We start from the raw sequence: 12274 nt of genomic DNA, 5'->3' as shown, positions 1-12274 counted from the left end.
AAGTTCAACACACAAGGCGACCTACAAACCGCTGAAGCCTAATCTCCATTTCCTACTTCCAAGCAAACGCTTCCCCATTTTCTCCCCGCGCCCCCCCCCCCCCCCCCCCCCCCCAAGTTTACAAAGCCCCCTCGCACAAGCAAAAACTCTTTCGTCCGATTACTGATAACCACGGACGGCTGGCTCACACAATTCTTTAGCTCGCGAATGCAGAGAGTCTATAAACAATTCTTTTTCATTACACAGAACGGAGGTTTCATCCCAAAGAGGGGAACAGAAATTACAAGAACCAACAGGATTTGCCAACTGAGAACTCTGCGCCGCCGTTCACTCTCTTGCGACCGAGTGCGACCGAGAGAGACCAGACCGGTTTTTACGCCTTTTGCGACTTCTTAGGACCGGATGCGCTGCAGCGGAGCTGGTCCTCAGAGATCGCAAGAGGCTTAAAAACCGGTCTGCTCTCTCTCGGTCTTACTAGGTCGCAAGAGTGTGAACGGGCCTTTACACTCCTTTTATGTTCCGTAAAACGGTCATTCAAACAACGCCCCGTCTGACCAACATAACACAATCCGCAGTCAAAGGGGATCTTGTAGACCACCTCTGCGACACAGGAGACTGAGGGATCTCTGTGTTTTTTCCCGCAACATCCCTCGCGTCTGAAGGTAAACGGGGTGAGCTTGTCTAAACGAAAGTCCGTCTTAAAAACCACATTAACGTTAAGTTTTGCACCCGAAGGAATCACAGCAAAGGTTCCACCTTGAACCCTCTCAGCGCTCACCGATGCGCGTACAGGCAGTCTACGTGCACTAGAAACGATAAAATCTAAACTATACCGTAGACGTTTGATTTGAACGCCGAAAGCGTTCCCGACATAATGGAAACAAGATTTCTTCAGTGCACTGCCAATTAGTGATCTCTCTCCCCCCCCCCCCCCCCCCCCTTTAACAAGTTTAGAATGAGCACTCCATCTAGAAAGAACCCTCTTTACGGTTTCCGTCCCATAAGACCAGCAAAGCCCCTTTTTATTCAATAGTTGCAAGTCCAAAAACTGCAACTTCCCATCTTTCGCTGATTCAGAGGTGAATTTCAATTCCGGTGCAGCGGTCAAAATAAAGTCATGGATCTCAGTAGCGGAAAGCTGATTCGGAGCACAAACCAAGATGTCATCAACAAACCTCCGAACCAAAACTCCTTCAACACTTAAAGAGCCAACAAAATCTGTTATTTTCTTGTCAAGAGTATTAAGAAAAAACTCAGTCAACACTGGAGCCACCGCCGAACCAATGCACATACCTTTCCGCTGTATATAACAGTCACCATTAAAGTTAAGCACAGTTGCCTTCAGATAGCACGTCAGAAGTTCCAGTATCGAGATACCCGCTTTGGCCTTCAGATAGCACGTCAGAAGTTCCACTACCGAGATACCCGCTTTGGCCTGAAATGAGACTAAATTTTGTTTCTAAAAGCTCCCTAACCCTTTCGAGCAACAACACGCTATCCAAAGAATAATATAAATCTTTGATGTCCAAGGACATCAACGTGCGTACGAGCCCCGATGCAGGGGAGAAATACCCTCTATTAGTTCCTCCGAGTTCCTAAGAGCAATACTGCCCTCAAGACTGACAAGGCACAAACGCTTTATTTTTGTGTCCTAACCCCTTTAATGAATGGTGTTAGAAACGAATGGACGGCGACACCCCTCATACAATCTATCGACCGTGAGCGTTCGTAAAGGTTGTTTGACCGCACCACATCGGTGTACACGGGAAAGGTGACTTTACAGGAGCTACTACTGTCTCAATACAAAATGTTCCCGATAATTAGAAACAGTGATTTATGTTTTATTATTATGTGCTCCGAGTCTCATACTTTTAAAATCCTCGGAAATATTACGCTGTTTCAATACAGTGGGCAGGAAATCAAGAATAAATTACCCACCTCCGAAAGCTCAATAACATAAACCATTTCTTTTTGTGTTAACTGTTTTGTGTGCTGTCTCGGCTGCTGCTGAGGGGAGATGGAGACCTGTCAAGCAACTGTTATGTTGATTTTTTCTCTGTCTTCCCTCTCCAAATGAAGAAAAATAAAGCATTTTGATTTTGATTTGAACGTAGCGCTAGCGGCCCAGACCAGATGCGAACGTTTTAGAGCTTGCCGTTGCTGTTTCGATAACTAAAAGCGATTTTTGAAAATTTCCGATGAGAAATCTGCAATCGATAAAGCCCACGACTGCATGGAAATGAATGGCGTCGGATACCTAATCAATCATTCAGTGCCAAAATTGAAGATGAAGATGCTTCTTTTTCCAGCCGTTCAAATTTCTCTTTGTATTTTTTTTATTAATAACAAAAATCGTTACTTAGGGATCCAGATATTGAGTTCCCTATGCCCAATTTATTTGCTTTAGTTAATTTACTCAAATCGCTGAGATCTTAAACACATTCCCCGCAATTCGGAGGTGTTTAATACTGCACGAATGCAGAACTTACCTTTTCCCAATTTTACGCACTGTTGGAGACAATTTGGGTGATTCTCTGATGGTGTTGAAACTTCGACTCGAAGTGGCACTAGCCTTCACTGACTTTGGATCCCCTCTTGGTCTTTTTGGTGTTGCCTGCACAAGTGGCAACTTTGAGACACACATTTCATTTCTTCATCCATCTCATTCATTCTGCTTATATCCACGCAGAAAATTCCTCACGCGATAATTTGAGCCCCATTTGAGGAGGCAATATTGTGTTACTGTAAAAATGAGCTCATCTGGATGCTCCAGTATCAACTTGCGCACTCAAAACTTTATGTGAAGTCCTATGTGGCAGGAGCAGAACTTTGAAAAGTGAAATAAGGTTCCCCTGAATTGGGGGCAGAAATATGATTTGAAATCTCATATTGCTGAAGCCTTCGCAACTTCTTCGGTAATGGTTATGCTAGGCACTGCGGCCGTATAATTCTCCAAGAGTGATTTGAGCAGTGGCGTAGCAAAGGGGGGCCCGAGGGCGGGAAGGGGGGGGGGGGGGGAGGGAGGGAGGGAGGGAGGGGGGGGGGGAGGGCATTAGGCGGCCCAGCCACGGGGGGGGGGGGGGGGATCTTTGGCGGCCCCCCTCTTTGTCCCTGCTTTACTGGTTGGTTGCTATCTCGGGGAGTAAAGAAGGGGGGGGGGGGGGGCGGCTACGAAAGACAGAAGGATACCCCTTGTGCCGGATGGTTTAGCTACGGCACTGGATTTGAGCCAGATAAATGTGTGGCTCAAAACCCGTTACTTAAACCCATTGCTTTAACTAACGTCAGCTCAGTCTCGATGCCGTCCCACTTATATGGGGATTGAGACAGGAGTTTGCTTCGTGTCAGTGACAGTGCACGAGTACCTGTCTGCTTTGTTTCCTGGCGTCACTGCTTCCACCGAGAGATTCACGGTCCACTGCTATCGTCGGTGTGACGCGCTGAGGCGTTGCCGACCTTTCGGCACTGTCCGGTGCGTAGCCCCTGCACGCGAAACACCGTTTGTAAGTGATGAGTTATAAGTTATAACTTATAAATAGAGACACATGCCGGGAAAAAGCAAAGCAAAGTATGTGTACAAATACGTTTTTAACTATTTTTTAAGGGAACTTACGTTAGTTTTTTTTTTATATTTGGAGCTAACTTAGGGGCCATGGGGCAATGCAAAATTGGCTAATCAGTTCGCTAATTTTCAAAAAAAAATATTTATTGGCATTTTTGTTTTGATAAAAAAAAAAAAGGGTTTCTTTACCATGTTGAGCTTTTGGGGCATAATGCAGTTGGAGAATCGACGATCGACCTCATTATACTCTAGCCGTTGTGAAGTAATATTTTAGCTAGCGAATTCGTAGTGGGCGCCACGGGGTGAGGAGCGTCATCTTTGTTCACGGTTTCAAACCGACAGTGAACCGTCAAAGAGCGCCCGTGACGTCGATTTCTCCGCACTGCGTCGGCTCTAGGGTGCCTTCATGTTCGCTTCGCATAGGGTGATGCCAACTGCCTGTTTCCCTTTCCCAGACCCTCGTCAACCGCCATTTTGTTTCTCATTGTTTCCTCGTGCGCCGGAAAGTGGCCTTTGTGTCCATCGGTCCTTCCATTCGAGGGGGGAAATGATAATCCTCCCTCTGTGGGTTCCACAACGCTGCTCCGAACTTGTGAGATAAAGTGCTTGTTTCCGGGAGGGTTATAAGCACAAAGATTATCGCCAAGGACCAAAATGGCTGCTGGTTTGTCGGCGAGTGGTATTACAAAGGGTGGCATTACCCTAGCAAAGCGCACATGAAGGCTCCCTAGTCGGCTCCAGAACCCACGTGCGCGCGCCGCAAGTGACGTGATCAGTGCTACGCAAGCGCGAACAAGGAGGGATCGACGTCACGGGCGCTCTTCCGAAGGCTAGTTCTGGCTTGTTTGTTTCGAGCTTGGAGAAGAGGAGTGGGCCTTTCTTATGGCCCGGTCAAGGGGTCAAGTCGCTACCCGGCTAGGGAAAGGGAGAACCAAAGATGGTTAAAACAGATGACGTTCAACGGCAAAATCCCACCTTTCAAGGGCACCGAGTCTTTTCAGGAGGCGCTCGTTTTCCCGGCAGACGAGCTCGTGGTCTCTGACGAGCATCTCCCTCATGTGGTGCATGGTGGCGTTCTCGACCCTGAAGCGGCACGAGAAAACTGTGTAAGGGTCGTCTTTCGCAGAAGGGCAGAACGCCAAGTAGACGATACATAAAATCGGTTATCGTCGATGTGACCATGAGACGGAAAGCTGGCGATCGACATCCTGCAGGTCTTTATTTTTTTTTTATTCTAATTTACCATTTTTGAGGCTCTTTTTAACAGGTCTTCCGTTTCACGAGAAAATGTTGTTTATGTTGATAAGACATAAATTTGTCTTTTGCTGAGAAGAAATAATCCTGTTGTGGTTGACGAGAGGGAATCGCGTTTTAAATGAGAATATATAAGCCTGTTTTTATTGAGTCGAGCTAAGCCCGTTATAGGCAACGAGACATAATCCAGTTTTTGTCGACAAGACAAACTCCTGCTTTTTCTGACTCAAATTAAAGTAATTGTGTTGTGCGTACATGTTTATCCAGCCTAGAACTTAGTCTGCCTCAACGGCGACTTGTCTAAATAATTGGGGTTGTGTGGATATTTATACAGCGTGTAGTTGGTCAGCCATTTCAAAGTTGCGACGAGCCACTCGCTGTAGATGAGTAATTTAGCCAGTACAGTACAACCGCTAGCCTGGGGTCTTTAACGTGCACCACGCAGTAGTGATACGCGACCGCACGCCGCGGTACAATGCTCATCCAGATCGAAACGGCCAGGGGTGGGGATTGAGCCCAGGATCCCTGGGTTCTGCAGCGTGAGTTTTCGCTCCACGTGCTCCGACCTGGTGTGCGCTAGCCCAGTCGGCCACCGATCCCCCCGGGCGACTTGTTTCCCAGCTGTGGATGAGCAATTTAGCCAGTGCAATACAACCGCTAACCTGGCGTATTGATTGTGCAGCACGCAGTAGTGCTACACAACCGCGCGCCGGTACGATGCTCATCCAGATTGAAACGGGCACGGGGAGGATTGAGCCCATGATCCCTGGCATCTACGGAGCGAGCTTCCGCTCCACGTGCTCCGAGCCGGTGTGCGCTAGCCCACTCGAGCAGCGATCCCCCCTGGCTCGAGCGGTTTTTCAATAGATCCTGAAGAACCGTGGCATGCACATGACCGCGTTTGTTTTCGAGAGAAAGTACCGTATTTTCCGGACTGTAGTCCGCAGGGGAAAATTTGGGATCAAAAATGAAAGATTTTGCTTAGATGTACGCACCCGGTTCATAGTCCGCACCTGGTGCTTAGTCGGCACGAAAATCGTCTCATAGACGGCACGCATTGATAAATGTCTGCTTTTTTAGCTCACGAAGAACCTATAATATATATAAATCATCTTTACCATACTCTCTTATTCACAAAATGACAAAACATCTTTTTATTTTTCTAGCTGAAGGGACATAAATCATATAAATTTAAGCAAAACAATTCTCGCTTAAATCAAGTAACCCTGATGTAATGAATAAAAACAAAATCACCATTCTTTTTATCTTGCACTTGCCGTATATAAGTTCAGTTAATCACAGTAACGCGAACACCGGTAGTTGGACGCCAGCGTTCGGCGTTCGAACGCGTTCGAGAAGCGAGTAGAGACGAAGGCAGCTAGCTTTGCGTCGACCCACTAATCCTTCCAGTCAGAGCTCGACTGTGGCGTGCCGCCTCACCTGAGGCTCTCGTTCTCGGTCATGTACTTGTGCAGCAGCGCCCTCTCGTTCCTCGGGTCCCCTTCCTCGGCGGGAGGGTGTCCCTCCCGCATCAGGTCGATGCCCGAGTCTCCGTCGGGGGACACTCCGCCCACGGGGACGATCCCGTTCAGCTGGAGCCTCCCGTTGGTCATCATCTGGGCGAGAGAGCCACATCTCACACAGACCTCTATGAAAACTTCTTGACCGCCGCCTGAATATAATCCGTGCCCTCGTAACAGCAACTTGTATTGAAATAAACAACTTTGATTTTAGCCGGCTAATATCTGGTAGTCGGAGCCCAAGTTTAACAATCGACGATGACCAGACGAATAAATTAACTGACAAAAAATCGCCTCCTGAAAACGTTCATAATTACCACCAGATTTATAAGCAATCTATGATATACCGCGTGTTTGGAAGAAAAATAATATTTTTCTCTCACCAAAAAAGAAAAAAAAAAACGCTTTGATTATAGGTTTAGTCTCCGGTCAAAGTGACGCCAGCAGTTGAGACCAGGCACCAAAGTTTCAGAGCGTACCATTATCTCATTTTGTTAAACATTAAGCATGGTCGAGGACAGAGATAGTGCAAGTGAAAGATGCACACGACACTTGCCGAACAGCAACCGTGAACCCGGCCATACGGTTGTCCTTAGTTCTGTCGATTTCGAGTCGTTAAGCACAAAATTAAAGTGCATATACTTATTATTCTGGACCTCGGTTATCTATTTTCAGTGCCTATTATTCTGCTTGTGACATAACAAAATGGGGAAGTTTGCACTGCTCGTAAAATAGCCTCGATTCATATCTAACCACTGAAAAAAAAAAAAAAAAAACGCTGGCTGTGTTTTTTAGGTACCCGCGGCTTCCAGCACGTGCTCGTTGCCTTCTATTGTGCTGTGGTTGAGTTTGCTTGCTCAAAGCTCACGACACGCTTTAGTGTCACTGAAGGTGGAAGCCTTCAATGACACAAGTACTGCTGAAGGTGGAAGCCTTCAATGACACAAGTACTGCAGTTGTCCCGCTGGACGCGGGACAACTGCAATACATCTCTGCCGTTATCTTTTCAGTTACTATACAATGCAATTTCTTATACTAAACCAGTGGTTCTCAACCATCGCTGTTTCGCGGACCCCTTGTTGATCGGTGAGGGGCAGTGGCGGATCCGAGGGGGGCGGGAAGGGGGGGGGGGGGGGGGGCGACGGGGATGGCCGCACCCCAAACGAAGTCGACTCCCCCCCTCCCCCCTTCTCGGAGGGCAATTTGATATAGGTTGACCCGCCGGTGCACAAGAAAGAATGAGAGAATAGTATCCTTACAAATTTTTCGCCCCCTCCAAAAAAAAGAAAAAAAAAATGGAGTTCTGGATCCGTCCCTGATGAGGGGAGGAGAAAGGTATAGGTGAAATATGATAATAATTTAATAAATGGATATAATTAAGGGCTAGTGTGAAGTAGACCTCTCTTATTGATATACACACGAGAAAACTCGCCCGAAAACTGAAACGTTTCTTCTCGACCTGAGAAAAGACAACTTTTATTGCCGGGCTTGACTAATGAGGCAGGGCTTCGCGGACCCCTAGAATGCCTTCGCGGACCCCAAGGGGTTCACGGACCCCCATATAAGAACCACTGTAAAACTAAACGAAGAAAATAGCTGCCATCATGCACTTACCTGTTGCCTCAGGTAGCTGTTTTCCATCCTCAGTAGCCTCACTTCTCGTCGTAGGCTCAATATGAGCAGCTCTCGTGGATCCTAGGAACACACAATGTTGGTTTAGGAAAAATAGATGTCTTTTGATGTGCTGCGATATATAACAAGGGCCTGCGTAATATGCACAAAAGGTTAAATATTTTTTACGCAGTTTAGCATCATTGCCGCATCCTATTATTACTGCAATGATACTTAAAAAACAAGCGAGCTGGTGATGATTCATGGTAATAAAACCCGAGACTTGTGTTCGTCCCTCTCTGTGTTCCTGGGTCTAGGGTTTTATTACCATGAATCCTATTATTAGAAATATTATAAGAAAGAAACCTTGTTTGGCACCACATATAGGGGTTTATTTCAGTGACAAATATACTTACCATTCGAACCATGGGCTTGGTTTTGACTCGCTTTGCTCTGGAGGCGTATCGCAGGGTGTTTATGGTCTCTGGTGCGTTGGATGCGCTCGGGGATACACACGCCACCTGAAATAATAGCAATAAATAACAAATCACTTAGCTGAAGACATTGATGCGTTTTGCATTTCTCTTTGTTTACTCGGGATGTAATTGTGCGGGTGGGGGCGTAATAAGTGTTTTTTTTAAAAACCTAAATGGGGTCAAGTAACGCTTTCTCAAGCTAAGTTGCTCTGGCAGAGATATCTAATTGACTTCCTGTTAAACTAGATTGAAATAATAGGCAGTCAACGAACCGAACCGTTGCCCAAAACCTAGGCGCGCTAATTGTTTTTTTTTTTTTTACATAGACAATAAGTATGCATAAACTAATTATGATCTGTATCCTTATTAAAATTTTGTTTTCCCAGAAATCACAGGATGATTTCTGATAAGCTGGCGTAGTTAAAATCTGAGTATATTTTTCTCGGTATGAGTGTGTGTGTCCGGCAAAATGGTCGTGGCCGCTATCAGCTCGCATAGTCATCTATGGATCTGCCCAAACTTGAATGATAGAAAATTCCGCTTCGTCAGACTACAGATCACTCCGTTATTATCACTACTACGCACGATATTGTTTTCCACCGGGCTATGTATAGTTGATGCCGCTAGACCATATTCTCGGAACAACGCATCCTCGGAAGACGCCTCTCTTCTGCACCACCCGTAATAGTGCAGTGAAGAGTTACCGAGCAGCCGACACAGATCTGCGCTACGGGCTCAACAACAATCATTTGTCAGGGCTCCTCCAAGCACGCATTTTCTCTTGCCCTTTCTTACATTATCTTTCGGTGCCTCCTATTTATATATACTAATTTACTTCTCACAATACCCCTGGCCCAAGGAATGTTACAGGGGGAGGGAGGTATACACTATTACAGTAACACGTAAGAGGAATATTTCAATTGCATTACACAGCACAGCAGCAAACAAACGAACAAGGCTCATGTTATTGTGAAAAAAAGTGACGAGTAGTAGCGATCTTGACGGCGCAGTCACAAAGTGTGTGGTATCAGTTTCTCTTTCGCAACGTAAGAGACGCGTAGCATGGCTAGTCCCGAGAAACTTACTATCGCTCCACAGTCAATGAAAACGCGGCTGCAGCCAATCTGAACGCAGAAGAGCGAGTCGCAAAACAAAGCAAAACTATGGCTCCAATCTACACTGTGAAGGTGGTTGGACAGCGAAGCTGTAAACGACACCCACTACGATTACCCATTGCGATGTCACTTGAAAGGCGTGGTGACGTCACTACGTGATTTCTACGCTAGCTGTTGGGTACTTTTCCGCTGGTGTAGCTTACGCAACCACAAATGCCCGTTTCCAAACTTGCGACCTCTTAGTACCGGGTTCCTTAAAACCTCTTAATACCTCTTACAACGAGAGGACACACTTGCACCATCTATTGGGTAGGAGTGTAAACTTTTCTATTTCTCTCGCGCATTATCCTTAATTTCTTTATTGGCTCGAAAGACTTTTGTCAACGTTATAAACGAGCCTTTCTTACAGGTATTACGCATATTTGACCTCGGAAATCCCGCAAAACCTTCGCTCATGTGAAATTCAGTTCCAGGGTCACCGCATAGATGGCGCCAGAGTGCCATGCCTGCCTACCAAAATGGCGGTCATCTGGACAGCCGTCGTAGAACAGCGGTACTAGGCTGGGTCTGCGACGCGTTGCGAAAACCCCCTGCAGACTAAATGGCTTCCCTATGGACCCCGTAGGGACTACGCGCAGATCCTGTATGGCTTCTCTGCAGACCCCATGAGGACCCTGTGTAGACCCTGTATGGCTTCCCTGCGGACCCCGTACGTACTCCCTATAGAACTTGTATGTCTTCTTTGCAGACACCCTAAGGACCCTACATAAAAAAATTAACTTTCACAAAGCACGTTTTTGCGTAAAAACAAATAGAAAAAAGTTCTTTTTGTAGAAACCTTTATTGGAGATTAGTACAAAATGACAAAAACATGATGTTTGCATAAAATATTAGCTTATAGGGTTTTGCGGCACAATTAATATTGTTTTTATACAGCCAGGTCTCACCGGTGACTTCAGGTAGCGCGTCCCGACCTGGATGCGTCCTAACTTCGGCGCGTCCGCCTGGGAGACGGGGGATGGCGTCCCTTCTAACGTGTATGTTTCGGTGTCTAAATGGCCGATTAAACTCGAAATAGAAGTCACGCGCTGTCGAAAATCGATACTCCGAAGCCAATAGACGCGGTCGTGCAGCTCTCCGATTTGCCGCTGCGGGAGAAATGGCGGCGTTGCGATAGCAATTAGTTCGGTTCTCGAGTACGGATCGACGCCGCTTTTTCAGAATAGGCTCTTTGACAGCCGCCCAACTGACTTGTTCTAGTAACGTTGATGGGTGCGGATCCCGTGTTTATACCCCTTGCAGACTGAGTGGCTTCTCTACGGACCCTGTAGGGACTCCCTGTAGACCTTGTATGGTTTTTCTGCAGACCCCATAAGGACCCTCTGTAGACCCTGTATGGCTTCCCTGTGGACCCTGAAGGGACTCCCTGTAGACCTCGTATGGCTTCTCCGCAGGCACCCTATAGACACTGTAAAGATCCTATGTACACACTCTATAGAGTCCTTATAAAGTCCAATGGTGTCTTACTATAGAGAGGCTATAGGATGTCTTACATCGTCAATAGTATATAGGACGTCCATAGAACGCCCGTTGGCCAATATTCTATAGGGCAGTCATAGGACGACTTCACAAAGGCAACAGCAGTCGTGGTTTGCCTATAGATGTTTTACGTTCTGCCTATGAACGCTGCTCTATAGAACGTCCTAGGAGTGTCCATACATATTTTTGTAAGGGCAGTCTGTTCTCTCGTCCTAAGAAATTTTAAGAGGTTTCAACAGGTCTCGTCTCTCTCGGTCGTACTCGGTCCCAAGAGTGTGAACGAGCCTTAATCTTTACCGGAAAACACACGCGGGGAGAAGGAACGTGCTTGGCATTGTTCGCGGGCGCCGTTATCATCCATTATGCGGTTCACACTTCACACGAGGGTTTCGAGTGATGTCAACCCCTTTCGAAGCAGCTGCAAACCTAATTTATTATTTATTTATTGCCAATATTACTAACCCCATTCGGGGTTGTTCTAGGGTGGTACAGTTTGAAATATTACAAGCAAAAAAAAATATTCAACACAGAATTTGCAGGTCAATATTCAAAGCAAATATAGAAGTCAAGAATGAAAAATTAGTAAGCAACTTCAACACAATATATACATTTCACTTATAAAAAAGCATAAAATAATAGTTTATGATGAAATGTGGGCACCTACGTAATCGAGGAAGATTTCAATAGAAGAGGAATGAACAAAATTTTGAGGTAGGTGGTTCCATTCGTCAATGGTTCGGGGAAAAAAAGGTAATTTAAAGCAGTTATTATGAGTGACGTCTTCCTCGTAAAGCTTGCCATGGTTGTATTGTGTTAACCGTTTGCTTGTATGGACAAGATAATTTTCTTTTGGTAGGTTGAAGTGATCGTTGGCTAATTCGTATAGAAATTTAAGTCTAGCCATTTTTCCTCTTTTTTTCTGGAGAGGAGAGACCCACTTGCCTGCAAAGTTCAGAGGGAGAGACGTGCCTACTATATTTATTGCAGATAAACCTCGCGGCCATTTTCTGAACTCTTTCTATCTTATTGATGCCGAAAACTGTGTGGGGGAACCAGACGACGTTGGCGTACTCCAGCGCTGGACGTTTTAAAGTTTTCTAGGCTAGTAATTTAGTGGCAGGAGATTTTAAAACTCGTTTAAGGAAACTCAGTTGGTTTAAAGCTTTATTAGTTGTGGAGTGAATCTGTGAGTCCCAA

At 46.0% G+C, this 12274-nt stretch overlaps 1 protein-coding gene across 1 annotated transcript in view; it reads right to left on the bottom strand.

The window, feature by feature from the left end:
- LOC8033658 (kinesin-like protein KIF12) overlaps window positions 1-12274 on the bottom strand; it is a 173021-nt gene that overhangs the window by 5387 nt on the left and 155360 nt on the right. Inside the window, exons 10-15 of the mRNA XM_040213715.3 lie at window positions 8364-8468; window positions 7951-8031; window positions 6257-6432; window positions 4538-4645; window positions 3366-3483; window positions 2490-2614 (exon numbers count right to left, since the gene is read on the bottom strand). Coding sequence (XP_040069649.3) covers window positions 2490-2614; window positions 3366-3483; window positions 4538-4645; window positions 6257-6432; window positions 7951-8031; window positions 8364-8468 — 713 coding nt within the window. The remainder of the gene's footprint in view (window positions 1-2489; window positions 2615-3365; window positions 3484-4537; window positions 4646-6256; window positions 6433-7950; window positions 8032-8363; window positions 8469-12274) is intronic.

This window comes from Ixodes scapularis, unplaced genomic scaffold (genome assembly GCF_016920785.2).
Source record: "Ixodes scapularis isolate PalLabHiFi unplaced genomic scaffold, ASM1692078v2 PGA_scaffold1__304_contigs__length_218370807, whole genome shotgun sequence".
NCBI classification, from domain to species: Eukaryota; Metazoa; Arthropoda; class Arachnida; order Ixodida; family Ixodidae; genus Ixodes; species Ixodes scapularis.
Note: the sequence above shows the minus strand (reverse complement) of the source record. Positions and strands in the feature narration are given on the sequence as shown.